General features: G+C 34.3%; 1 protein-coding gene across 1 annotated transcript in view; it reads right to left on the bottom strand.

Annotated features, from left to right (window-relative positions):
- Nucleotides 1-11,090, bottom strand: part of Trdn (triadin) — a 59,731-nt gene extending 48,641 nt beyond the window's left edge. Inside the window, exon 1 of the mRNA XM_090337752.1 lies at nt 10,850-11,090. Within this exon, the coding sequence (XP_090193878.1) occupies nt 10,850-11,090 (241 nt within the window). The remainder of the gene's footprint in view (nt 1-10,849) is intronic.
- Between the last annotated feature and the right edge of the window lie 16,326 nt (nt 11,091-27,416).

Genomic DNA, 27,416 nt, shown 5'->3' with positions numbered 1-27,416 from the left:
GCTATACGGGGTCTTTTATTATTCCAGATGAAATTTTGGATTGCCTTTTCTATTTGTTTAAAGAATGCCATTGGGATATTGACGGGTATTGCGTTGAATTTGTAGATAGTACTTGGCAAGATTGTCATTTTCACGATGTTGATTGTACCAATCCAGGAGCATGGGAGGTTTTTCCATTTCCTTAGTTCTGCTTTAATTCCCTTTTTCAGGATTTTAAAGTTTTCATCAAAAAGATCCTTTACATTCTTAGTTAAGCTAATTCCTAGGGAGTTTATTTTCTTTGAGGCTATTGTGAAAGGAGTTGCTTTCCTGATTGTTGCCTCCTTCCTCTCACTGTTGGTGTAGAGCAAGGCAGTTGATTTTTGAGGGATAATTTTATAACCTGCTACTCTTCCAAAGTTTTGAATCAGCTCAAGGATCTTTGGAGTAGAGTCTATAGGATTCTTTAAATACAAAATCATATCATCTGCAAAGAGGGATAGTTTTACTTCCTCTTTCCCTACTTGGATCCCCTTTATGCTTGCTTCTTGCCTTATTGCATTGACTTGGAATTCTATTACTATGTTAAAGAGGAGTGGAGAGAGTGGGCATCCTTGTCTCATTCCAGATTTTAGAGGGAATGGCTTTAGCTTTTTTTTAAGTATAATACTAGCTTTGGTTTTGTCATACACAGCCTTTATTATGTTGAGGAATGTTCCATGGATTCCTAGTTTCTCCAGAGCTTTTAACATAAAGGGGTGTTGGATCTTGTCAAATGCCTTTTCTGCATCTATTGAGACAATCATGTCATTTTTGTCCTTGCTCCTGTTGATGTGTTGAATTATATTAATTGATTTGCGTATGTTGAACCAGCTTTGCCTCCCTGTGATGAATCCTACTTGATCATAGTGTATAATTTTTTTGATAAGTTGTTGTAGACGGTTGGCCAGTATTTTGTTGAGAAGTTTTGCATGGATGTTCATCAAAGAAATAGGTCTATAGTTCTCTTTCTTTGATGAATCTCTGTCTGGATTGGGGATGAGGGTTATACTGGCTTCATAGAATGAGTTTGGTAAAGAACCTTCATTTTCAATTTTGTTGAAGAGCCTGAGGAGTATTGGTGTGAGCTCTGCTTTGAAGACCTTATAGAATTCAGCTGAATTCTATAATGTCTTGTAGTTCTGTCCATACATTATGGCCCAAGACAGTCACATGGCCTTAAGAGTAATGAGCATCTTTAAAACTAAATCTTCACAACAAGATGAGGAGCGGGGGTGAGGGGAGGGAAATGGGGTCCAAGACATGAGAAAGTGTATCAATGTTTGTGAAGTAATGCACCTTCTACCTGGTGAATATAATGTAACCCTTCTATTAATTATAATAAAGATATATGAAAAAACTAAATCTTCATTAAGAAATAATGTTTATTTCGTGTCAAAATACATCTTCCCAGACAACCATAATCTTTTCCATGTGTGTCTCCATTTTCTCCTTTCTTTCTCTTTAGCTAATCTATATATCTGTTTATGGAGGGAAGGAGGTAATAAACTACTTATTTGTCTATCTGTTTATCTATTTATCTTTTTTACAATATATCAGATAACAAGGTCAGTTACTATAACAATATGAGGTTAACCGAGGGGCAACAAAAGAGATGAGAAATAACACAGCACATTAAGAACAGCAATCACACATTATAAAGCTCTTGTTTCCATATCCTTTCATTTGGTCTCATCCTATATGGTTTTATGTATCTAGGTTTGAGCTATTGTAGTCCTCTGCTAGGAGAGTCCTAGATATGTACTAATTATTACAAATGAGGGAAACCATTGAGCCTATTTTCCTTTGGGTCTGGTTTATTTCTATCTATCTTAAAATGGAAAAAAGACATGAAAAAAACTTTGTAATTAAAAATTCCTCACTTCCATTAAAATTAAAATAGTCCAGCAGAGTCCTGGAACATTGCCACATGATTTTTAGTTACTCTCCGTAGCTTGATTCAACCCAGATCCTTATTCTATTTTGTACTATAATAGATGTTTAACACAATCAATGACCCAAGCCTGACCTAAGGATCAGTTAAGTATTTGTACATAATCATTCTGTAAACATCCTGACACTATTGTTTATCTTGTGTACTAGACTGTACTGATAAGAATATTACATGACCCATTTCAGAAAGTACTCAGTTCTCAAAGACAAACTGTCACTCTCACCCTAGAGAAAGCCATTTTTCAGACTACTGATGGAAAATGTATTCATTTTCTAAATCAACTTTACTGTCATTTTTACTACATGTGTACATTCTTGCCTGAATATATTCTCTCTCTCTCCCTCTCCCTCTCCCTCTCTCTCTCCCTCTCTCTCTCTTTCTCTCTCTCTCCCTCCCTCCCTCCCACTTTCCTTCCCTTCATCCCATCCTCCCTTTCTTTCTCTCCATCTTCTGAATGCTATTTATATTGAAATAAAGTGACCTTCCTTCTACCTTCTTCCACCAATTCTATGTATTCTGAAAGTCTGCATCCACACAAAATTTGTGACCAGTTCCTAATCTATTAGCGATAATATTGTAGTCCTTTGGAGATGACTGGGCCATAAAGGCAAAACTCTCAAGAATGGGATTAGTGCCTTGATAAAAGACTCATCACCCTCTTCCACTCCTACCCCAGAAAAACATCAGTCAGTATACCCCATCTCACTGTGTGAAGATAGAGCAAGAAAGCATCTGATTTTATTACCCTGCTAACATTTTGATCTTGAACTTTTCAGAGTCTAGGGCAGTAAGAAATACATTTCTCTTGTTCTGAAGTGCTTTGTCACAGCCACCCAAATGGACCAAAAGATCAAAAATTGTGTGAAAAATAAAAGATAGAATGCAAAAGCTCCCAAAGCTGATTGGATTGTAAAAGATAAAATCCACTTGATTTGCAATTTTCAGAAAACCGAATACTTGCAGATGTTGGATATTCAGATGTTTTTAAATGAAAGAAAAATTAGGATCCTGATTTACAGACACTTTCTGGTGAGCTAATTGTTTTATTCAGTAAAGATGGAAATGCTGTTACTTTGCTAATTTACATTTGAATAGACATACAGTAGCTCCAATTCTTGCCTTGCAATATCTGAGGAATGGACATTTTCTTTCTGCTTTTTAAAACTTTCTCAATTGAAAATTTCCCATACTCATTTTTACTATTAGCTTACTTCAGTAGTTTAGAAATGTTTATTTGTGAGGAAACTAAAGAAATTAAACACAAACACTATGAGTGAAAATTACATAAGCATTTTAAAATTTAATAATTTTAAATTTCTCTCTACTACCATTCAACTGCAACTTTTTGAGGTGATGAGGAATATTACTGAGTACAAATAAGTGGACACTTCACCTCTTCTTGTCAATATGACCCCAAATCAACCAAGATTTGCTGGCAAAATTGGGTTGCAGATATTGAAAGGAATCTCACTAGCTAACTGGACCTAGACTCATGTTAAATAAAAGGCATTTTATATTTTATAATAAAATATGCTTACAACTTTTGGCTTTTACTCAGGTTAAAATTATGAAAGCTAAGGTGTCATATTACTACGTCTAGTAGTCAGTGAAAAGAGAAAACTGTATTATATTTACTGGACATTAATTTGCTTTCCTTTTCTCAAATAAGTACATGTTAATTTTTAAATTCAATATTAGTACTGGAAATGAGAATAAGGTATCTCAAAGAATGGAACAGAGACAAAAGGGCTAAAAACCAAAGCTTTCTGGTATTCTCTTACACTTTTTTTTCTTTCTTTTACTCTATTCTCTTCCGAAAAGTAGGACATAGCAATACAAACTTGTCCCTGTTAAGTTAGCCCAAATGCTTAGAACTATGAATCAAAAGTTTTACCATAATTCTAGGTAAGGAACAGTCATAAAGAAATTACATGAACTACCTTGTCTGATGGTGAGCTATGAGGCCTTCAGTCAGAAGAAGGAATTCTACCTCATGCCTAGAGAAGAGAATATCATATAAAGAATCCAAAAGAATCCTAGCAGATTATCAGTCATGGAGTTACTCTCAGTCTATTACTGTTAGATCATACTTCCATAGTCAATCATATGTGAGTAAGATTCTATGCTTCCTTCATCTAAGTTCAAAGTTTACCTTGGACTTAGGGTATATATTTCTGAGTATAATGTAAAATTTTGATTATATAAATCTGATACATTTCTCTTCTCACAATATCTTTGGTTATCAGAGTGTCAGATGCACCTCTCGTGATGAGGGTTTTAGCACCACACCTTTCTGCCCCAGCACTAGACATAGAATACGAAATAGAAAAGTGAGTTTTCATGGGTTTATAGATATCTGTCTAACATTGTTAGAATTCATTTTTCTCACAGCAAAAGATTAGTCAAAATATCATTCTAGTTAGATGCCTTATTTGTTAAATATACAATATTGTATATTGCATGAAGATATACATGAGATTTAGGAATAGTACATCCATTATCATAGCCTATATAATTATTTAACAAATATTTATTTCAACAGGTGTAGGGCTAATCCTAGGAATTTTTGATTATAATATGTATTCTATTTAGCCATTCTGTTTCTCAATGACCATTGTGAAATTAATTTTAATTTCTTTTCATCATTTCAAAAAGTATATTGGATTGTTATAAAGTTTTGGCTTATTATATCATATAATTTAATAAATTATTTGGGCATGGTTAGCCAATCCCCCCAACAATAAATAAAATACTTCACTTAATGAATTTCTATTGTGCAATTAGAATTTATGTACATTCACATGATAATTAAAAATTGAAACTCATCTAATTAACTTATCTTTTTGAAACATGCCTATATGTCTCTGTATTTTAATCAAGGCGATTAAAATACAGGAAAAAATGCAGCCATAATTTACCTAACAGTTACTATATGCCTTGTAAAATTTTAATTGTGTTGTATGTGTTAGCTTATTCAGTGTGTACAGCCGATATCAGAAGCAGGCACCACTATTTACAGTCAATAAACTGGTACAGAGACTAAATCTTCTCCAGGTCTCATAGCTGCTGATAGAGACAGGATCTGGAGCCAATGTTCCTCTGGGAGAGCCTGTATTCCCCTACTTAGTCTCTGTTTTAAAGTCAGTAGGTTCTTTTGTTGACACATTTTTAAATTTTTTGTACTTGTTTGTTTTATTTGTTTGTCTACTCTGTGTGCTAAACTAATTAGCCAACAATTTTGGTTGTGAGCACATAAATATGATTGAACAATAGATTTTTTTGGAATGGAACATTGGTTTCATGCTATTGAGTTTCCTGACTCTGAAACTCTTGGCCAACAACACATTAGGGACCTCATACTGTCAAATTTCCACCTTGTTTTGAAAAATGATGTGACAAGTTTCACCATAATCTCAACAGGAAATTTTGACCAAAATGTCAGAAGAAAATAATCCAATAATTAAGTGTACAACTCTAAAATTAACATGATTTTATTATCCTTTTTCATTTTATTACATGAAGGATAAATAAGCAATTATTAATGTCTGAGAAACATTAGAATATAGACTCTGCTTCCTTGAGGTACTTACAAAGTAGATTGAAAACTGAATTTAAGAGCATCTTTCCAATGTACAGTTACCAATAAGACTAGGACATTGAGCAGAAAATATGGACATTAAGAATTACATCAGGATAAGAAACATAAAAATGTTAACCATTATCACAACCTCAGTTCATATGAGAATTAATAAGGTCTAAAATGATGCTGCATTTAGTCTCAGTCTTTTGATCCTAAAACATAATAGTGTGTCCATATATGTGCAGACACCAACACATTTCTATGCACAGAGTAATAGATAGATGAATGGATAGATAGATAGATAGATGATAGATCAATAGATGAGATAAATATATGATAGACAGATAGAAATGATGAATATATACAGGTACATAGATGTTAAATTTGTACTTTCAGATTGACTTTGGGATTTCCCTAAATGATTTTGCTGTGCTAAACTCATAGCCTGACAAACTGCACCTGCTTAATTGGGCTAAGTTCCAAGAAAATAAATCAGGGAAATTAATTTCCAAGAGCATAGATAAATGGCATACCTCATTAGAAAATCTATTTAAAAGGCACATCCAGGAGATGTCTGCAAGATTTTCATAAGAAATTGATGCTCCCTATCATTATGTCTTTGCTGCCTTTCTTCTCACATTACTGATCTTACTCCCCTCTAGTAAGATTAAAATTCATATTGCATTTAATGAGTGAGTGTTTCCTGTGTGTGCCGGGAATCTATGTGTTACATAGATTATTTTATTCTAATAATTACAAAACAGTTTGAGATAAGTACAGTTTGTGAGATGCTTATAGAATTTGCCAAACATGCATAGAAGGAACCTTTGTATAACCATATAATAATGCTTCCTGGGGTGGATGCAGTGAAGAAAGATCCTTCTTCTATTATAAGGAAAAGCTAAGACTTATGATCATCTTTTGCTGTATGTTCACCAGCATGCCTTAATCTGTAGATGTTTCTTTAGAAATCCTGTTTGTACTGATTATTGTTTGGAAAGAAACATGACTTCACAAAGCAGAATGCCTTTGTAATTCAATGAAAGTCATCTTATTCTGGTTCTCAAGGAGTTCTGAATTGTCAGCCATCTCTCTGTTTACTAGAGGGGCTTATGAAGCTGGTTGAATCTACAGAATCTTGTAGGCCAGGCTTCTAGCAGTCCTGATGAACCCCTGCACTCAATTATGAAAATGTCAGCTTGCTGTATTTAGACTTTTCTACAGCACCTGTGGAAAAATGTAAAGGCAATATAAATAATATCAGGATGCTAATATATCTTACCTTTGAGCATGAAGTAAAAACTGTGCAACCTTTGGAAGTCAGAAGGAGTCATCACAGAGCTTAATGCTCCTTGTCTGAAGGTTGGTTGTAGGGCAGGTGTTCTTGACATGGTACATGTTTTTGTGCTCACATGCTGGCTGCCCTTGTGTAGAAACAGCCTGGTACATCTATCCTCCCGCCCCCAGCTCCTGCTGTGCTGTCTCCCCACAGCCCCAAAACCTTCTCAGGTACTTGTGCAGTTCAATGCCAATTCATCTGGCCACTCCTCCATGTCATCGTAATTTGAGGTGCTGAGAGACAAATGAAGGTCATAGATTGTCCTTTGTCTCCGTCTCTGTGTCCACCATCTGCCCTTCCCAATTTCCAGTCTGCTGACCTTCCTTTCTGTCTCATAAATGCTGCAGCAGCTCTCCACAAACTGCTTAATCAGCTCCCAGGAATTTATATGCCACAAGTAAATCCCCATTCGGTGTCAGTCAGACTATTCCTGCTGCTCCCATCAAACCTGACATATTACAATAGTATTACTTGAATATTGTTTGGACATTACATTGGGGAAGAAATTCAGGTGACATTTTCTCTCTTGGTCTGCTTGTTTGGTAGCCCGAAATTCATCTTACTTGTTAAGAACAATCAAGAGTCACACGTTTTGCAGAATAGAAGGTAGGCTATCAATTGCAGTTCACTGACAATAACATACAAATTCCAAGTCATATAACTTTGAAAATCATTTTCATGGAAGACATGTAAACACAAGTAATTCAGATCACATGCTGAAAATATGGAATTATGACATTACTGAGAGGATAGTTATCCTTCTCAAACCAGTGCAGTATGAAAATATACCTTCACCTTGCAATGAAAAATACCTAGTTTTGCCATTTCTGGGGCTTGAACTCAGGGTCTGGTGGTTGTCCCTGAGCCTCTTTGTGCTCAAGGCTAGCACGCTAGTACTGGAGGCACAGCACCAATCCTGGCTTTTTTCAGTAGTTTATTGGAGATGAGAGTCTCATAGTGCTTTTCTGATGAGGCTGGCCTCTCTCCTCAGATTTCATCCTCCTGAATAGCTAGAATATTAATATAAATGAATGGGCACCATCTATATAGGAATAGTATAAGGTACAGTTTTTTCTATAATTACACTGTTATAAAATTTATATTCTTTTGTTTCCAGAAATTGATTGGTTAAATTTTAATGAATTTTTTTACTAGATGAATTTAAGCATTCCTCTTTAAAATTTGAATTTCTGGGATTGTTTTTTTTTTTTCATTTGGAATCCATTTGTGTGATGCATCTTTTTGCCTCTCTAAACCTGGCATCATGATGCAAGTCATCCTGCTCCATACTCTTTTCTTTTGCAATTACAGCAATTTCAATGTATACCTATCACCTGTCTATTTTTATTCAGTCAGTGTTGACTATGTCACAGCAAGGTGACATCAGCTTTGTTCTTTCTCAGATCACTTCCTTTGAGGAAAGCCACCTACCACATTGTGAGAACACACCAAATTATTTTAAGAGCCATGTGAGTAAGTCATCCTTAATAAAAGTTCTATTAGTCATACCACAGCCATCATCCTTACTGCAACCTCAGAAGAGACTATCTTGCTACATTCCTAATGACAACAACTAATGTAAAACAAATATTTATTGGTGTTTTAATTCACTCTCTTTATGAAGCAGTTTGTTAATCAGTAAAAATAACTGTTACAAAATAGGATAAGTAAACTTTCATCTTGTGAACAGTATTTTATACATTTGAATTCCATTAAAACAACTTTACTAACTGCTAATGGCAAGTTCAAAAGTTGATGAAATAAAATGTTGTAAGTCTATTTATTCATAATGTAAGGCATTTAACAGTCATGTATCATAAAAATTTGCTATGTGACATTCATATACAATGAAGACTAAAACAGCCCTTTCCTTGCATAAGTCACACAGGTTTCTGAATGAGATGGAATAGCCAATGGATACAGTGGCAGAGTACTGCCTAGAATGAGCAAGACCCTGATCTCCAGCACACACACACACACACACCAACCTGAGTAAACTGACATTTGTGACACAGAATTTAACTACTTCTAATATATGTGTCCATAAGGCATAAAGAGGATGCAAGTATGGTACAGCCCATTTTCCTTATGACATCTCACAATGCTTCACAGAAGGTGGAGATCCTGAAGGGTTAATAAGAATTCTCCACATAAAAGTGAAAAGGAAGCCTCTCCTCCTGGTGATATTAATATTTATACAGCACACATGGTGAACCAGGTTCTTTTCTAAGGACTTCACATATATTTCATTATCTTTCTGACAATCCTATTACATAGGTACTATTAGAATCCTGATATTATAAATGATGAAAATTAAGAAGTGGCTGTACAAAGGTTTTCCAATATGAAAAAGCTAGCAAATGCTAAGGTCTATACCAATATAAGTGAAGTGAAGCCACCGTCCCCATCCTTAGATATGAACTACTACTCTTTCTACTCCATTGAAGGCTGAGGTGGGGGAAACAGTAGGAGCCTAATCAGCCATTCTAAGTTGTCTTGGGCCCAATCAGGAAGAGAAGTAAATATGGCTGGGAATGGGATACATATGTTGATTTACAAGATGCATGTCTTGTCAAACTGTTCTAGATGACTTCATCAGATGCATATTTTGTGAAGATTTCTTTCAAGCAATACAGATGAGTGAGGGTAGATGAAAGACATAATAGATTGAGTGAGTGCCTTTAAAAGACAATGGAGGAGGCCTGGAAGTTTGGCCTAGTGGTAGAGTGCTGGCTTAGCATGCACAAAGACCCAGGTTTGATTCCTAAGTACCACATATATAGAAAAAAAACAGAAGCGGTGCTGTGGCTCAAATGATAGAGCTCTAGCCTTGAGGAAAACACCAAGGACAGTGCTCAGGCCTTGAGCCTAAAGCCCAGGAATGGCAAAAAAAAAAGAGAATGGAGGAAAGTGTGATGGTAGTAAAGTGATGAAAGAAGGCTCTAACTGATGGCCAGGTGAGTCCAGAAACTACTGACCACTCCAAGAGACTGAAAGCACCACTTCAGATTCTTCTTGAATCCTGAAGTAGCAACACAGAGGTTGGTTTTTCTCAATCAGATGTAATGCCATTCATATAGTTAATATCCACAATACTAAATGCCAATGCCTGGTGGAAAGTGGACAATTGTACTCTCAACACAGTATAAATAAAGAACCAATTCCTTTCAGTATTAGTTTCTGTAATGCATTTATTAAAAGTATTCACTGTATTAGTATTAGATGGTCATAGAATTCATGAAATGATCTGTGCATGTGTCTGTGTGTGTAGGGTTGACAGGAAAGAATTTAGGCCCTCGGTGTCTTGCTCAAATTTATTGCTTATAGTTGGTGGTCTGCCATCTAGGCAACATCACATAACATTTTCGTTTAATAGTCGTTCTGTTTTTTTCAACATCACTCAACTTACCGCTACCTGTAAAATAATGTCTACCACAACCCACCCATCAGGTATATAGCTGAGGGAAATCATGTTACTTGCATCTTACTCTATGTTCATAAACTAAACGAAAAACTTTCTACCCTTTGTGATATTTTTATTGTATTTTTCCCCTGGTACACAACCATTTCCTGACACATATAATAAGCGCATGATAAATAATGGTGGCTTGAGTGAATTGCCACCATAGCAAAAGAAACTCTATATAGAATGAAATAGAATTCTACTTATTCTGTGCCTACTAGAAAAAGAAAACAAGGAAGGAAAAAGAACATGAGCATTGAGGAGCAACTCTATAAAAACGTGATTAACAATTGAATTCTTAAACTTAGACTATGGTAGAGGAGGAAAGACAATGAAAGAAGACTGACAATGGACTGACCACATGGATAACTGAGCACCATGCATGGGTGGATGCTTTATTTGTCCCACACAAATTTGAGATGAAGAGAAAATAAAGTTACGACTAGGGAGACTTTTGTTTCCTCTCATTGAAAATCCAAATTTTGAGGGTCTTACCTGAAAAGTTTTTGTAATCCACTAAATCAAACATGACGACAGCTACCGCTGACCATGTGATGATGAGTGCAATGACCAAGAGCCAGGCTGCTGGGGAGCTAAAGGTTGTCACTATGTCCTCGGTGACCGTCCTCTTCAGCACCTTTCCAGGGGACTTGGGCACAGATCCATTTTTGTTGTCTATAACAGTTGTGGTGGTAGATGTATTTCCTAGGCACACATTCAGGAAAGAAAATGCCATTTAGACATGGATAACCCATGTGTGGTTTTCTCTCACAAAACAAACACATCTGTTGAGGGGCCGCCAACATCTCTTCTGGGCAGTGACTCTATGTAAAATGCACGTGCCCATATAATCACCATTTGTCATCTCCCCTGTCCCATTTGGGCTACCATTAACTTTTCTTCTTTATTCATTTATATTTTTACTTCTCCTCCCATTTATTTGTCTTCTATATTTTCTCTTTCTGTGTACCCTTCCACCCATCATGAACAGTGCAATTTGGGGCCCAAAATCCCATTTTAACACTCTATTCTCTTAAAAAATGTATTATCAGGATGATGTATGAAGGAGTCACAGTTACCTTCATAAGGTAGTGAGTACATTACTGCTTACCCACTGCTAACTCCTTCCCATGTTTCCTTTATGGACTTTTACATGTCAATTCTGAAACCAGGCAAAACGCATTCCTTTCCAAAAGAGAATCCCAATCTGTGACACCACAGTTCAAATAGATGAAATTCTTTCTTGATATCCTAGTCCTAATAAGGTCATTCATTTATTTTTATTGTTGTTGTTACTGATAGGAAAATAAAGCTAAGAACAGAATATGGGCTCATAATATAGTTTAATTTTATTGATCTTGATTTTAAGAACATTATACTCTTGAGTAAATGTACAAAAATACAAAAGTAACAAGTAGAACAAATGCAAATAGATGCATAAGATATTTAATCTCACAACTCTGGAACAATTTTTGTTAACGTGTTGTTCAAATTTCATTGAGTTTTCTGGATATGTGTAGAAATATGTAAATATTTTATTGGCTTAGACAATCTTTATCACATTTCCCTCTGTGTAATATTTTCAGGTGGGCAATATTAATAAATAATACAAACATCAGTATAAGATAATTTTTTGAATCATAAAACAGTTTTAGCCCTATAAATTGGCATATACAAAGGACACTGTTTAGAGATTGGGGGAAAATGAAAACAGTGCATAAAAAGTTAAACCCAATTAGTTTTGTTAATGGCTTTATTTTTTAATTTTTTTTATGTAGAATGAACATTTTTTTACACAAGTAAGATAAAGGGCCTACAATTCTTTGAATATTCGGAGGCAGGAAAATCAATTACTAGGCAATAGACATATTGTTTGATAAACTGGTGACTCTAGGCCTGTATTTTCAAAGATTATATAAAAGCTAATATAGCTAATACTTGGCAAAGAATCTAAGATTTTTTAAATGATTTTCATGGATATTAATAGTAATAAAACACATTTCCTTTTCTCTACTAAAAAACCGGAATATATGTCCTCAGTTCATGAACTTAGTCTTTAGAGGAAGTATCCCAAAGAAAGAATAATACAGTAAGAAAGATTTTATAGACTGTTTGAAGGGCATCACTGAAGAAAAAAGTTAGGAAAAACTCAATCTATATCCTCATTGATTTTTGTGCTACAGTCCTATCATATCTCATGGTAGATCTGAAATGAATGAGTGGTTGAAGTGCTTTGTAATAAGATTTAAGACCCAAGTAAGGTTGCAAGTGAATCAAACCTTTCGAATAATGATTTTCAGAGAAGTAAATGAATTATAAGTGTTTAGGAGTGGCCCACCTGAAAGTTGATACATTGCTAATCTCCCATTTCTTGAAATCTGAATGGCTTTTTAATACCACTAAGTAGAGAACCTTTGAATAATTGTTTCTGTACTTCAGATTCAGTGAGTTGTATCTCACGGTATTAGACAAAATTCACACTTGGAATCTTGAAACTAATAGTATAAACTGAATCCCAGTCACATTTCTTAAATGTAGAAAAATTTAAAAGAAATGTGATTTTATTTATTTATTTATCTGATCACAGATAAATGAGATACTATACATTTGGGAAATAATGCAAGGTCAAAAATTACATTTTTGAGAAATATATATGAATTTGAAATTTTAGTTGTCATGATTTTTTCAGGACAATTATTTTGCAATTTGAAATAGGTAAAAATGATAGCATAAAAGCTCTATAGCTGTGGGGGTTCTTGGATTTTTGTTTGCATATCTCTCTTTTATTCACCTTCCTGGTTTCAAAATCCCCACTTAGAACCTGATCAAGACTCAGAAATAAGGAAAATAGGCTCTAAGTATCCAGGTGTAAAACAAACATTTGGTTAATAATCTGAAGGCTACATTGCTTAAAGAAAACTGTATGCTTCCTTTGCTAGAAACATACTAAGTTGTACCTTTCATTTTCCATTCCTATTTACTGCAGAAATAACATGGAGCCAAGAGGTGTATAATCAAAGAGAAGAAACTGCCTCTTCTGACAGCTGGTCAAGATAAACACGAAGAACAGCATGTATAATCTAAGATTACTTAATGTTTGAGAAGCACTTTAAGGATGACAAGAGCTAGTTATTGATATGGTGGAAAAATGAGTGGTAAATGCTATTGAGCAATTTGATATGGATTATGCTTCTTCAAAACTGACATTTCAGAACTGTAACTAGAACAGAGAATTACCAGTACGTTCCATGTGTATTTGAAAATTTTGTTCCCTTCGATTCCTTACAAATGTTTTTTTGATTGCCAGACAGGTAACATTAGGTTCAAATGAAGTGTAGAATTGATTGAATGGCCATGTGGCTTTGCTCCACAATACACAATGATAAGCTGCTCATGCTATGGCTTTAAATAATGGCCGCATGGCCAGATTATATGCAGAAGAATAAATCATGAACCTTCTGAAGGAACTCACTTAACCTCATCATGCCTTATTGATCAGACAACAAAAATGCCAAGTACATTAGACCATTATTATTCTCATGGAGTACTAGCAGTCCAAGCTCTGCCAAGATATTTAAAGAAGCTATCTATAGTGGTAAAATGAAACATGGCATCTTCTTTATGGGAAAACATTCATTGTGAATTTTGCATTTCACAAATGATGTAGCTTCTGTGGTACTTTCACAGTATACCTTTTTACTTCAAGATTTGGAAAGTAAGGAAATAGAGGAGTAGACAATATCTATAATACCACAAAACCCATTATTCCCAAAGTACTATAAACCCACTCTGAGCAAAGTTCATCACAATGAGCTTTGCAGGGTCTGATGTCCTTGGAGGTAGATGTTATGTCTAGATTTTCTAGTTATATAAGGAGACAAAAATGACATTCAATTCATAAGAATAAGCTCTGCTGACTTAGGGTTTCTAAAATACATGCATGTAAATGAGAACTCTGTATAAAGTCTACTGTAAGATGATTTTTTGCAAATGAGGTAAAAATTACAAATTTTATTTATTAACAATTTTAATGGTAGAATATCTAAAAGGGTACATAAACTGAACACATCTTTTGCTACAAAGTAATCATAAAAATTTAAACTAAACATGAATATATGTGTTAATCAATATATATGAGAATAATGAGCAGTAATATAAGTTTATATAAATATAGACTTTTGATGTATGAAATACATAAACAACTATGAAATGTTTTTTGTTTGTTTGTTATTATTTTTTTGGCAGCCAAGAGCTTGAAGCAGGCTTGGACATTGTCCCTGAGCCTCTTTCTTGCTCAAGGCTATGGAGCCACTGTGCCACTTCTTACTTTTTCTATTTATGTGGCACTGAGGAATTGAACCCAGAGCTTTATGCATGCTAGGCAAGCACTCTAACACTAAGCCACATTCCCTGCTCTGAAGTGTCATTTTTAATGAAGTATCTTTGAAGAATAAAAATATATTCTGTCTCAAAACAGAAACTGATTTCTATCCATTTCAGCGCAAGTCCTAAGTTGCCACTTTTCTCCAATTTTTCAGATATGATCCTTCTATTAAAATTTCAGAGGGTATTTTTTTTTGCCAGTCGTGGGGCTTGTACTCAGGGCATGAGCACTGTCCTTGGTCTTTTCTCAAGGCTAGAGCTCTACCACTTGAGACATAGCACCACTTCCAGCTTTTTTCTATGTATGTGGTACGGAGGAATTAAACCTGGATCTTCAGGCATGCTAGGCAAGCACTCTACCACTAGGTCAAACTTCCAACCCTCAGAGGGTATTTTTGCTATTTAGTCTTACTCTTGACATGAAACCTCTTTCATATTATCCAGCACTTCTTAAAATACCCATTCATTCTTTCTAATATTCCATTAAGTAGATTTATTTTTCTAATGTGTATGAAAGCAGAATTGCTCCTAAGGCCAGTGTATGAGAGGCCAATAAACCAGGCCTGACCATTTAGAGATTGAGATCACCAATGATTCCCTCACATTTTTCTTCAGAACTGAAAGCCATTATGTTTTTATTGTAGCTTCAAATTGGTAGATTGTGTGGGGTTGGCAATGGATCGCTTGTGTACCCTAAGGGTTAGAGACATTTTGGCTACCAACATCATTGGCTATTTATAATATCATTAGAGGCCCCAAAATTACCAATAAAGCTGATAGACATGGGAAACCAAGTAGAAGTATACTAGAATGTATGGTCTATCTGATCTTAGGAACATGGAATGGATTCACAGAGCCAGATGTTTTTTAAAGGCAGATATATATCTGGCCTTTGCAGTTATATGGCGATAATAAAAATGAGATTGACTTGATAGTATTTGTATTATCAGATGTCACAGCCTCTAAATGACCCTGTTCTCTTTCTGTTAAATATATAGGTAGTTATTTTTCCTCTTGTCATTATGTTATGGGAATGAGTCAGTTAGAAAAACCTGCAAGTAAAATATCTACTTCAGAATTATTTTAGATTTTGAAAGAAAATATTAGATCTCACTCATTTTTCAAGTGGCTGAACTGGCACTATCCTTAGTTGTTGAATTTTTTAAGTGTTTAAATGGGGAGCTTCTGTCATTTGCTCACTAGAGCTTTTTATGAGAAATTGGCAAGCCTTCCTCCCCTCACAGTTCCTTTTCACTGCTCTGACTAAATGTGCACTCTCAAATACATGTTGAAGTTCTTACACCTTTGTTAAGGGAATTTGGTGGTCAGCCTAGAGTAGGTTATTGCTAAGGGTGAAGCCATCATGAAGAAACTAAGTGTTCTCAGATAAAGAGGTCAGAGTGAGAATTGGGAATTTAGAGTGAAATGACAGCTGTTCTGAGGAAGCAGGTCCTTCTCAGAACTTACTTGCTCTTGGATTTCCAGCCTCCAGAACAATAAGAAAGAAAACTGTTTCTTAGAAGTGCTTCTGTTGTATAGTGTGATAGCAGAGTAAAAAGAGATATTTGCTGTGACCTAGTAGCTTATTTTCCAATATAACCTCACTGCAAAGTGCTATGTCTTTCCTTATTTTCATCTTGAAACCTAGTATCTCCTCCTATTGACCTTTGTTTTAATTTTCAACTTAGTGACTCACTCTTATAATAATAAATTTTCTACAAACAGCTAACTGAAATTGAATGTGAAAAGTGTAATTCTTCTTTGAATCTAGGATATTTCCTTAATTATGTCTTCTTTTTTATTAAAAAATTTATTAACATTGATTTTACATCATATTTCAAATGACTAACTATATCTTCTTTGTAAATATCTTTTAAACCTGAAACTTATACTTGCTGGTAATACTATATTATTTCTTCATAAATACAGTGAGGTAAGATAGATAAAACTAGGACTTATTATAACTTGCAGTAAGCCTGTAGATTGAGAACAAGTCATCTTTCCTTTCATACTTTTGTTGCACAACATTTTTTTCTGAATAGGGTACAACAAATCATTAGGTAACTATGAAGAATGCCACAAATTTTTAATAGGAATTAAATTTTAAATTTAAGTTTAAGTTACATAAAGTTTTAAATAAACTAAATTTAAAATAAATTAAATTTTAATTTGAGTAGGAATTAGATTTTAAAATATGTCATGCTATTAATATATATCTACTCACATATCTATATATAGAAGATTGCACACTTAGTAAAGAAATAAAGGCAAAAAAATGGAATGTATTTTTTGTAACATGAGAAAAAGTTGAGATGAAAAATATTATTGATATATGTAAAAATATGTCTGTTCAGACCTATTTATCAGACCTAAGAAGCTTAGATGAACAAAAATAATTCAGGCTACCATATAAAAATATATAATGAGGGCCGGGAGTTTGGCCTAGTGGTTAAAGTGCTTGCCTAGCATGCATGAAGACCTGGGTTCGATTCCTTGGTACCACATACATAGCAAAAAGCCGGAAGTGGTGCTGAGGCTCAAGTGGTAGAGCTCTAGCCTTGAGAAAGTCCAAGGACAGTGCTCAGGCCCTGAGCTCAAGCCCAGGACTGGCAAAATATATATGTGTATACATATATATATATATATAATGGGGTACTGGAGGTGTGCATCAGTGTTTAAAATTATTGCCTGTCATGTACAAGACCCTGGGTTAATTCCCAATACTGAAAAAAGTTACTGCAAAAGATATGCCAAGAATAAAAGAAAAATGTCAAGTATTAAGTAACATGGGACAGGGGAAAAGTGCAGTATTTTCTACCAAGTCAATAAAAAATGATATTTCAGTAATATCATGGTTTCTAAATTTCCTAAAGTGCAACAAGCCAGACTGATCAGGACAAACAGATAGATGAGCAAGCTGTTGATGACCAAATTACAAATGTATGAAGACTGAGCTTGACTCAGTCAGCTCCAGCTTGCCCTAGTACAATAGCAAAGGCCTAAACATACAGATAATGTATTTTCTCACAGTGCTGGAGTCTAAGGATCAAGGCACCAGCATGACTAGGTTACAGTGTGCTTTATTTTCCTGTATGGCAGATGACTGTGTTCTCCTGTGATAGAGAATGAGCAAGCTGTCTAATGTCTTCTTGGTATGAAGATACTAATTTCATCACGAGAACCATCATCTCAGCAGCATTTCCCCAAGTACCCCATCCTCAAATCATAAATTCTTTATTGATTTGGGGATTAGGACTTCAACATCTGGTTTGAACAATGGGGGATAAAGTTCAGGCTACATTGTGTATCTTTCTCTTTGATAATTTTAAAAAAATTTCTGTAGAGCCTACTGATATTTTTTCAGCTTAGTAAGCATACTTATTCTAATATAGCTTTGTCTTTTATGCTAAAATAATAGAACCAATAACAAGGGCCTTTACTACCATTATGTGCCCAAGGAAGTCAAATCAAATTAACAATGGACACTATAGATTATGTGTCACATTAGGGTTAGAAATTAATCAATGACAATGATTTTGACCAGCTTAATCCAGGCCATTTTAAAGAAAAATATCTATAATCATTTTATGAAACAAAGAACACTACACAAGAAAATAAACCATTCTAGGATATGGCAAGCTTTATGAGTCTGAGTTTAGAGATATATTCTACAGAAAGTTTCCCAAATGTTATGGATTCAGTTTCAAGGAGACAGTAGACATTTTGCTCCAAGGAACTATCATTGGAGTTGAATGAAGTTATTTTCCACAAACTATTTTCAGTTCTTTCTCAGACAAATTTGCACAAATGCAATGCTTTATCTAACCCAGCAGTGTTCCTACAAATTTTGCCATTGTCATTAGATTACAAACCTTCTGAAACAGAAAAGCATTGAGTAATGATATGCTATTCAACTTGTAAAGGGAAAAACATCAAACTGAATGCTTCTAAAACATTAGTTTTCAATGATTTGTTGATTCTAATGTGTCGTTTTTCTGCTTTCTTTTCCTAAAGACATTTTCTTGAAAATTGACTCTTTCTTAAGAACTGATAATCTCCTGCTGCTCTCAGAGCACATAGAATCATAATCCTACCACTCACCCCACCAAAAACATACAAGATATTCATGCTTACTACCTATAAATGTAAATGTAGTAAGGATTTCATGTATAATTTCTATCTCCACTATACATAAAGACACATACACACACACACACACACACACACACACACACACACACAATAGGTGAATCTTCAATTTCCACTTCTATGTTTTTAGGCAAATGACACAGGACAACTTGGCTTATGCTCAGATATATTTAAATACTATATCAAATGTTGAAAATATCTATCAATTTGTCAAAAAAGGAATGACAATTTTATGTCCATATTATATGTAGAAAAGCAAGATTTTTATCTATCTAAACAGAGACATGACTAATTTGGCTATTTCAAGTCTTTAACATATAATTAAATCATGATAAAAAATACCTATTTCCATACTCTATCAATAATACACATTTTATTGTCAGTAGTATTAAATGAAGCTGTTTATTTACTCAAGCATTAAGGAGACTGTCATAATTTGATGGAAAATAGAGCTATAAAGAATTTTATCTCTAATTAAACAAAATATTCAATACTTTTATGAGAAAAAACCTAATTTTGTAATATAATAGTATTAGGTTATTGTGTATTTCTGTTTAACTTGAACCTAAATTTTCATTAAATTGTATCCATATAACTTGAGGAAAATAGACATATCTCATAAAGAAAATGCAGCCTGAAAAGTTAGAGATTTCACCTGCGTGTGCTGTGTTTTTTTTTTAATCATTTCATTGATGGAGAAAAGTAAGCAACTTGCTCTTCTTCTCAAAGAACTCTTCAATAAGCTTGAGGCTCCTTTATGAGTTCAAGAAAGAAAACTAATATATGCATGCCTACATTTTGCAAAAAAAAAAACAAGCAATTAAGCAATCTTATAATACTTTCTTCCGAGGAACTTATTGTGTTTAAGCGCTAGGCTGTAAAGATTCACACATTTAAGAGATGGTAAAAAAAATATATGCTACTCTTGTTTAATAAGAAATAAAACTGAAGCATACCAGTCAAAAAGAAACTGTTTTCTGAAGGTTATTCATTGGCATTTTATAAAGTACTGTGCATTATTTAATCCCTAAAATTTTTTTCCTAGTTCAAACCAATCTAAGACCAGTCTTAAATGCTATGTGAAGACAATTCTCCACTCACTGTCAACCAATTAAAAAAAAAAGATTTTCCCCCCTAGGCTGATAAGTTTCTGATATAAAACAACTTCACAAATGAACGGAATGAACAAAAAGGAAATGATAGAATTTTTTCCATCTGGCTCTTCATGTTACTTCATCCTTCAGTTTTTACAATAGAAAAAGAATCATTTTATTGAGTATTCTGCAGATATTATATACTCAGCACCTAAGGGGGGAAAATAATGAAAAAGTTAGCCCTTTCCCTCTAAGCAGTTGCTTTGCTTATACTTTCAGATGGGTACCTCATTGCATTATAGCAAGACACTAGGAAAAAGTCACTTTTCTCAGAGTGGGTCTGAGGTCAACTCCAGGCATTGGGAATGTCACTATTACATGGAAGACTGAAATACTATAACCTATTATTCCAAGAAGCTTCTCTGTTGGTCTTAATGGAGAAAAATTTGACGTGTTCATATTTCTGACATTGAAATCACTCAGAACACTTATTTCCATTGGGTGAGCATTTTTATAAGCTTTATTTGACTATGCTCATTCAAGCATTACAACTGCATTTGTATCAGCAAGCCAGAGCCGGTTCAGTAAAATAATCTTTAGTTGCTTTATACCATGTGTTTTTAAAAGCTTATTAAGCAGCCTTTTCTTAATTCTCTGCAAGATGTTTACCATTTTGAGTCTGCTTCTATCATAGAATAATTGAAAGAAATGGGATACAGTTTAGAGATCTTTTCTTAGCAGAAAAAATACTTTTCTTTTTTAATTTTATACTTAATGGAGATATTAAATATGTAAATTTCAATATTAATTTCATTGGTTCAATCTTACAGGAGGTTTCCCAAAGATAATATCAATTCTTCTCCATATCTCACTTTTGATTAAATGTATCTTCTTTAAAGACTCTACAGATGATAAAAATAATGATAAATTTTTCTAAGACAGTTTCCACGAGAAAATCATAATGCTTAATATCCTAGCCTCCAAACCGATCATAATTATATTGCTTTGGGCTTCTATAACACGCCTGCCCCAGGGAAATTAAAAATCATACATAAGCCAGATTTCTGGATGTGTATATATGATGCCTTGGGCAATATTCAGTCATTTCAAAAGACAGTGACTCAAAAGGAACACCTGGTTAATAAAAGAAGTACCTCTGTGAGTAGAACGCACCCAAGATTAACCATGGATAGTGGTTGAGTTGACCTCTGGCAAACAGTTAAATTCTTTCTTGGTCTACTAGGACTGCTAGAATAAAATAGTATGAGTTGGATGCATTTACATAACAGAAAGGTATAGCTCCATAGTGTCATAGGACAGAAGTATGAAATGAAGATAGTTATTGGTTTTCCTATGAGGATTATGTGGAAAGAAGCCCTTCCCATAAGGGATAGCAGACATGTGGATTAGGTTGTCCATTAATTACCTCAGATTAATCTGATTATCTCTGTAAAGACACTGTTTCCAAATAAGGGCACAATCTGAGGTCCTGAGAACTAGAAGTTCAATATATGAATTTAGGGAACATAATTCATCCCATGACAAATACCATATGGTCTATTCACTCTACCATAAAATGATTTTCATAAGATTAAATTTAATGAATCATAAAACATTGCCATTAATGACATGTAAAATGAAGCCTCTGATAATTATACTGAGTGAAATTTGTCATTCTCAAATTTGAAAGTAACTGATAAACTATGAAGTCATCATTCACAGAACAGGTTCTAGATGTCATTACATAGGTTAGATTTAACTGTGCACAGACATATAAATGTAATAATTTAAATACATGTGTAAATGTTCACACACAGAAAAATGCCAGTTAAAATAATATATCCATATACTTTAGTGAAATAGTAGGATTTCCGAGTTCAAAATAACTATAGTTAGACTGAAACTAGGTGTCCACCTTATTGAGTCTTTTCTATAAATCGAAATATCATAGCCAGACATTTACATTTAACTAATCCTACTTTCTATATCTATGAATCTATTGTAAAACAAATACAGATGACCTTTTGTCAAATAAATCAACTTTTACAGAGAAACTTTTATTATAGATTATATCCATTATATAATTTATCCATATCATGTCATTTTAAAATTTACTGAAGTGGCCGGGAGTTTGGCCTAGTGTTTGCCTAGCATGTACGAAGACCAGGGTTCAATTCCTCAGTACCACATACATGGAAAAAGACAGAAGTGGTGCTGTGGCTCAAGTGGTAGAGCACGAGCCTTGAGGAAAGCCCAGATAGTGCTCAGGCCCTAAGTTCAGTCCCCAGGACTAACAAAAAAAAATACTGACCTAAAAGATTTAGGTCAAAAAGGGTTCTGTAATCAATACTCACTTCTTTTGCTCATCACAAAGAATAAAAACCTTCTTAATAATCAATAACACATAAAGCATGAATATTACAAAGCAAAACATAATATTTGTTAAAAAGTTTAATGAAATTTTGCTTAATGAAATCCATTTTTATCTATTTTTCCTTTTTAACTTTAAGGTTAAAAAACAGCTGGTAGTTTATAATATAAAATATGAACAATGGTTTCTAATGTATTGTAGTATTATTTAGGTCATATGCCTTCATGATTGAAAGACCTGGTTTAGTCAATTCAGCAATAAATTTGGATAATACTAATATACAAAATAATCAGATTACATTCTTCATCTAACTATATGTATAATTAAAACAAAAGAAACAAGGAAAACTATGCACTATAACACTGTACAGACAGGAACATGCCGTTGTAATATGAAAGATGCTCTAACAGTGCGAGAAACACAGATTCTTAAGCATTTTGACCCTTTGGAAATTTCAGTACTTCTGAAATGCATAACAAAAATAGCAAGATTTTCTGGTGTCCTACAATTTGTTTGTGTGTGTGTGTGTGTGTGTGTGTGTGTGTGTGTGTGTGCGTGTATGTGTTTATGAAATTTACATTGAAGAAACATAAAATATAGCATACTTATGAAAAACAGATTTCACTGAATTCACTTATTTATTCATTATTTGTAATTCTCATAGTTCTTAGGAGTAAGACTTTTTAAAAGTTTTTGTTTGAGAAATGACCCTAAGAAGCAGGATTTTATTATTTTCTTATGAGACTTCTGTTGTCACATCCTTCAAAATATCTTAATGCTATTTTTTTTTAAATTGCCTTTCAATGGATTCCAATGATAGGCTGATTAGGGCTTTCTATAAAGAAATACAGAAATGTAAATGAGAAAGTAAAAAGCACTCAGATTTTTTCTTCCTTCAAAATTGGCTTTGGTATTTCTGAGGTAAAAAGTAATCAGGAAATTCTGTCATATGTTTGTTGTTGTTGTTTGTTGTTTGTTGGTGGTAGTGGTGGTGGAGGAGCTAGTGCTGGAGTTATCAGTCATGGGGTTTGAACTCAGGACTTGGAGACAATCCCTGAGCGTTTACTCAAGCCTAGAGATCTACCACTTGAACCACACCTCTACTTCTGTTTTTTGTTTGTTTGTTTTGTTATGTTATTAGATTTTGGGAGGTAAGAGTCTCATGGACTTTCCTGCCAGGTTGGCTTCGAACCGAACCATGTTCCTCATATCTCAACCCCCTGAGTTGTTCAAATTACAACGCTGAACCCTCAAGGACCTAGGCACCTTGTCAAATATTTTCTTTCCTTTTTAATTTTTTTTTTGCCAGTCCTGGGCTTGAGCTCAGGGCCTGAGCACTGTCCTTGGAATTTCTCAAGGCTAGAGCTCTACCACTTGAGCCTCAGCACCACTTCTGGCTTTGTTCTATGTATGTGGTACCGAGGAATCGAACCCGGGTCTTCATGCATGCTAGGCAAGCACTTTAACCACTAGGCCAAACTCCCGGCCCCTTTCCTTTTTAATTTTTATTTTTCACTTATTTTAATAACACTAAGAATGTACCATTGCTTGTGCTCGCTATCCAGTAAGCTGTAATCTGAGAGAAGAATTATCTGGAAAGATCTGAGATTTCACTTCATCACTTGTAAAAGTTTGCATTCCATAGAAGCAAAACTGGGCAAAACCCACAGGACTAGCCAATCTTAAATACTTACTAACTTCCCCTTTACTAAAGTAGTTTGAGTCTAGGAATGAAACTCGCACAGTAGAAACTATCATAGTATAAACTTATAAAAATAAATGGCGAAAGTAACAGTATATCCCCTTTACAATAAAAATAAATAAAATGAAAAAGTACACCCTAATTTGCAACTATCATTAAAGCCAGGAGATGTAAACAGTTTAGAAATTTTACACTTTTATACAATGGTTAAAATATCTAATGGGTAAAAATATGCACTTTCATTCATATAAAGCTCCTACAGGTATTTTTTAATGCATTCATTACCAATTTTTAAAAAAGAACCCACATCATTGCTGTTTCCCTAATCCCATCCATAAATTGGTGCTATTCTTTACTTTAAAAAGGCATTAGGTCCCAAAGGGTTTTCTTAGTAAAGTGATTATTTAGAGCATAAATGCTTTTCCTATTTTAATTAAAGAATGTAATGGAGGTTAGTCATGCTCTCAGTATGCCTATCAACTTTTTTCAGTATTATGCATTTGAATTATTAAATGAATAAACATATATATATGCTAAATATTTTTAAGCATTATGTATATAAGGAATCGGTAGAAAGAAATCCTACTCAGCTCAAGTGTCCACACTTTCAGGAAGCCTAAGACATAGTCTCCAAGAGTGTTGCTATCTGTCCTGGCTACACCCAGACCATCCCTTTTGTTTATGCATGATAGACCTATCACATTGTATTATAATTGACTGAGAAAGGGGGAGCAATCTGGCAGGAAGGGTGCCTGATGTGAATTTCTAGAAACTTTAAGAAGAGCGGCATGCATGCATGCGAGTACACCAGTGTCAGCTAAAAAAGAGGCAGCAGATATTGCCCTAAGAAAATGAAGAAGAGGAGACAGAGCTTGAAGAGACATACAGTTTTGGAGAGTGGGTCCTATATTTTGTCCTGGTAGTCATGAAGAAATAGAAAGAGAATTCTGAATTTCGTGTTAAGAAAGAAAGATTAAGAACTGTGTTTTTAGGAGGTAGAAGAAACACGATAAGGCAAGAAGAGTATCACCACTGTATTTCAAAGGTAATTAAAGGTGTTTTCAGGAGTGCTCATAAGCAGTAGGCTTCTAATGTTCCTGTTTTGTCCTACATTTAAATCTTGGCTCAAAACAACATTTTTACATATAGATGTACTTGCTAAACATTTTAAAAGACAAGTTTATTATTTGTAACTGTTTTGAGTTGCATAACTGAAATTAATTGAAATGATCCAAATATTATTTTTTCAACATTATGTCTTCCCAATTCTTATTCTCTTATCCTAACCTCATCATACCTGAGAGTTGGTTTTGCCTTAGGATTAAAGGAAGTCCAAGATGGTTATTCAAACTATATCCCAAACAAATTTGAGGTGTTAGAAATATTTGCACATTGATTATAATAAATATTTAAATATCCAATATATAATATATTTTGGATATACAATAAGAATTACCAAATTAAAAGAAGATTACAGAAGTCTTTGGGAATTCTGATGAATATGGGTGAAAATTGAAACAGGTAAAAACTTAAAAGAGATGTTCCATCATTGACACATATTTCTCCCTTTTGCTGAGGGTTTAAAGTGAACTTATATCCAGGTGCAATGGCATAAACATATAAACCCAGCATTTAGGAGGCTGAGACTGGAGGATGGCAATTTTTCTGGTCCACCTAGCAAATTCCAAATCAGCACAGAGCACATATCAAGATCTGGGAATGCGTATAGTGGTAGAGTGCTTGCCTAACATATGCAAAGCCCTGGGTTTAATTGCTAGAGAACACACACACACACACACACACACACACACACACACACACACACACTCCACACACAAAGCTGGAAGTGGTGCTGTCACTCAAGTGGTAGACCACCAGCCTTAAGAAAGCTCATGGATAGTGCCTAGGCCCTGAGGTCAAGCCCCAGGACTGGCAAAATAGATAAATAAATAAAAGGAAAAGGAAAAGAAAAAGGAGAGGAAGAAGAAAAAAGCGAAGGACAAAAGGGGGAAAGAAAGGAAAAGTAAAGTGTAGCCATTTGCGTGCTTCAAAAAGCAGGTTTCATGCTAACACACTACATTTCTTGGGCATTAAGTCAAGTAAAGAGAAGACACCAAATGCCATGGATTTGGCCTGAGTTTCCAGCCTAGTTAAGTGCCCCATCTGCTGCGATTAGTCAGATGTGACCCTTCTATGCAGCCACTGCTGCTGTGGCAGGCATCTAGACTGGTTGCATAGAGAACATGGTTTCATCTGCATTTCCTTTCTTTGCTATGTTCTCCTGCACACCATGGAAGCCCCAGTTTTGACCTACATGGACAGGATAAATGTAAGTTAGCAGTTAACAAACAGCCAGTGTGAAAGGCTCTAAATTTGTTAGGTTATTTCTTACTTCTGTATGATACTTCAGAAGTAATGCAAGGCTGTTTATGATCCTAATGCTTTTTCGTGACTTAGGCAGGCAGCCAATCTCCTTACATCAAAGTAGGGAAAATTGATGCCCAAAGAGATTTTTATAGCAAGCATTAGTGTCAGGACTAAAACCCAGAGGACTAAGCTTAGTTAACTCTATAAACTGCAATAAGAGATCAAGAATATTCAGAAATACCTAGTTACCTGTCAGGCAAGTGTCTAAACACAGGACTTTACATTCCAGTGAGGAGAGTTGGAGTTTGATTTTTATGATGAATTTGAGAAATTCAGACAAGTTCAAGTTTAATTTTGACTTTCATTTTCTCCAACATATCTGATGCAGAAATGGCCCTAGATCAAAATTTCAAAACAGTAGAAAGGCAAAACAATTTAATCACTATATCATTTAACCATAGCAATAAATTCATGCTATTACTTCTGCCAAAGAAAAGTGCTTATACTTAAAACAAGAATGCAATTTGGATTTACGAAGTCAAGCAACAACATTAAATTAAATTTTTGGCTTTGAATGGGTGATTTAATCTAAAATTTGTGTCTTATTTAAATTTTAGGTATTTAGTACTATGATCTTCGCTATTCTGAATGTTAATGTATAACAGAAAAATGGATAGCTCAAGGAGCTATTGAAATTCAATCATAAACATACTATTGTTTGGGAAATATTTTTCTGTATAGTTATTTTCTAAATGTGATCAGCACAAAAGAAATTAGGAAGGTATTTTGAAAGAACATCTTGCATTTCTGTCCAAATTTGGTTTTAAACCATTTGTAAACATAGTAAAAACTAAGATTATAGACCCACAAATGGAACTGGAAACAAGCAGTCTGATTTGGTATTCTGTAATAAGCTATGAGGAAAAATGTAAATATTTGATTGTTTTCTTTCAAACCGTACATCTTATCTTCTACAGAAAATGTACTGTCATCAAT

Source organism: Megascapheus bottae, chromosome 8 (genome assembly GCF_031878675.1).
Source record: "Megascapheus bottae isolate mThoBot1 chromosome 8, mThoBot2.hap1, whole genome shotgun sequence".
NCBI lineage: Eukaryota > Metazoa > Chordata > Mammalia > Rodentia > Geomyidae > Megascapheus > Megascapheus bottae.
The sequence above is the reverse complement of the archived record's forward strand: the minus strand, read 5'-3'. Positions and strand labels throughout refer to the sequence as shown.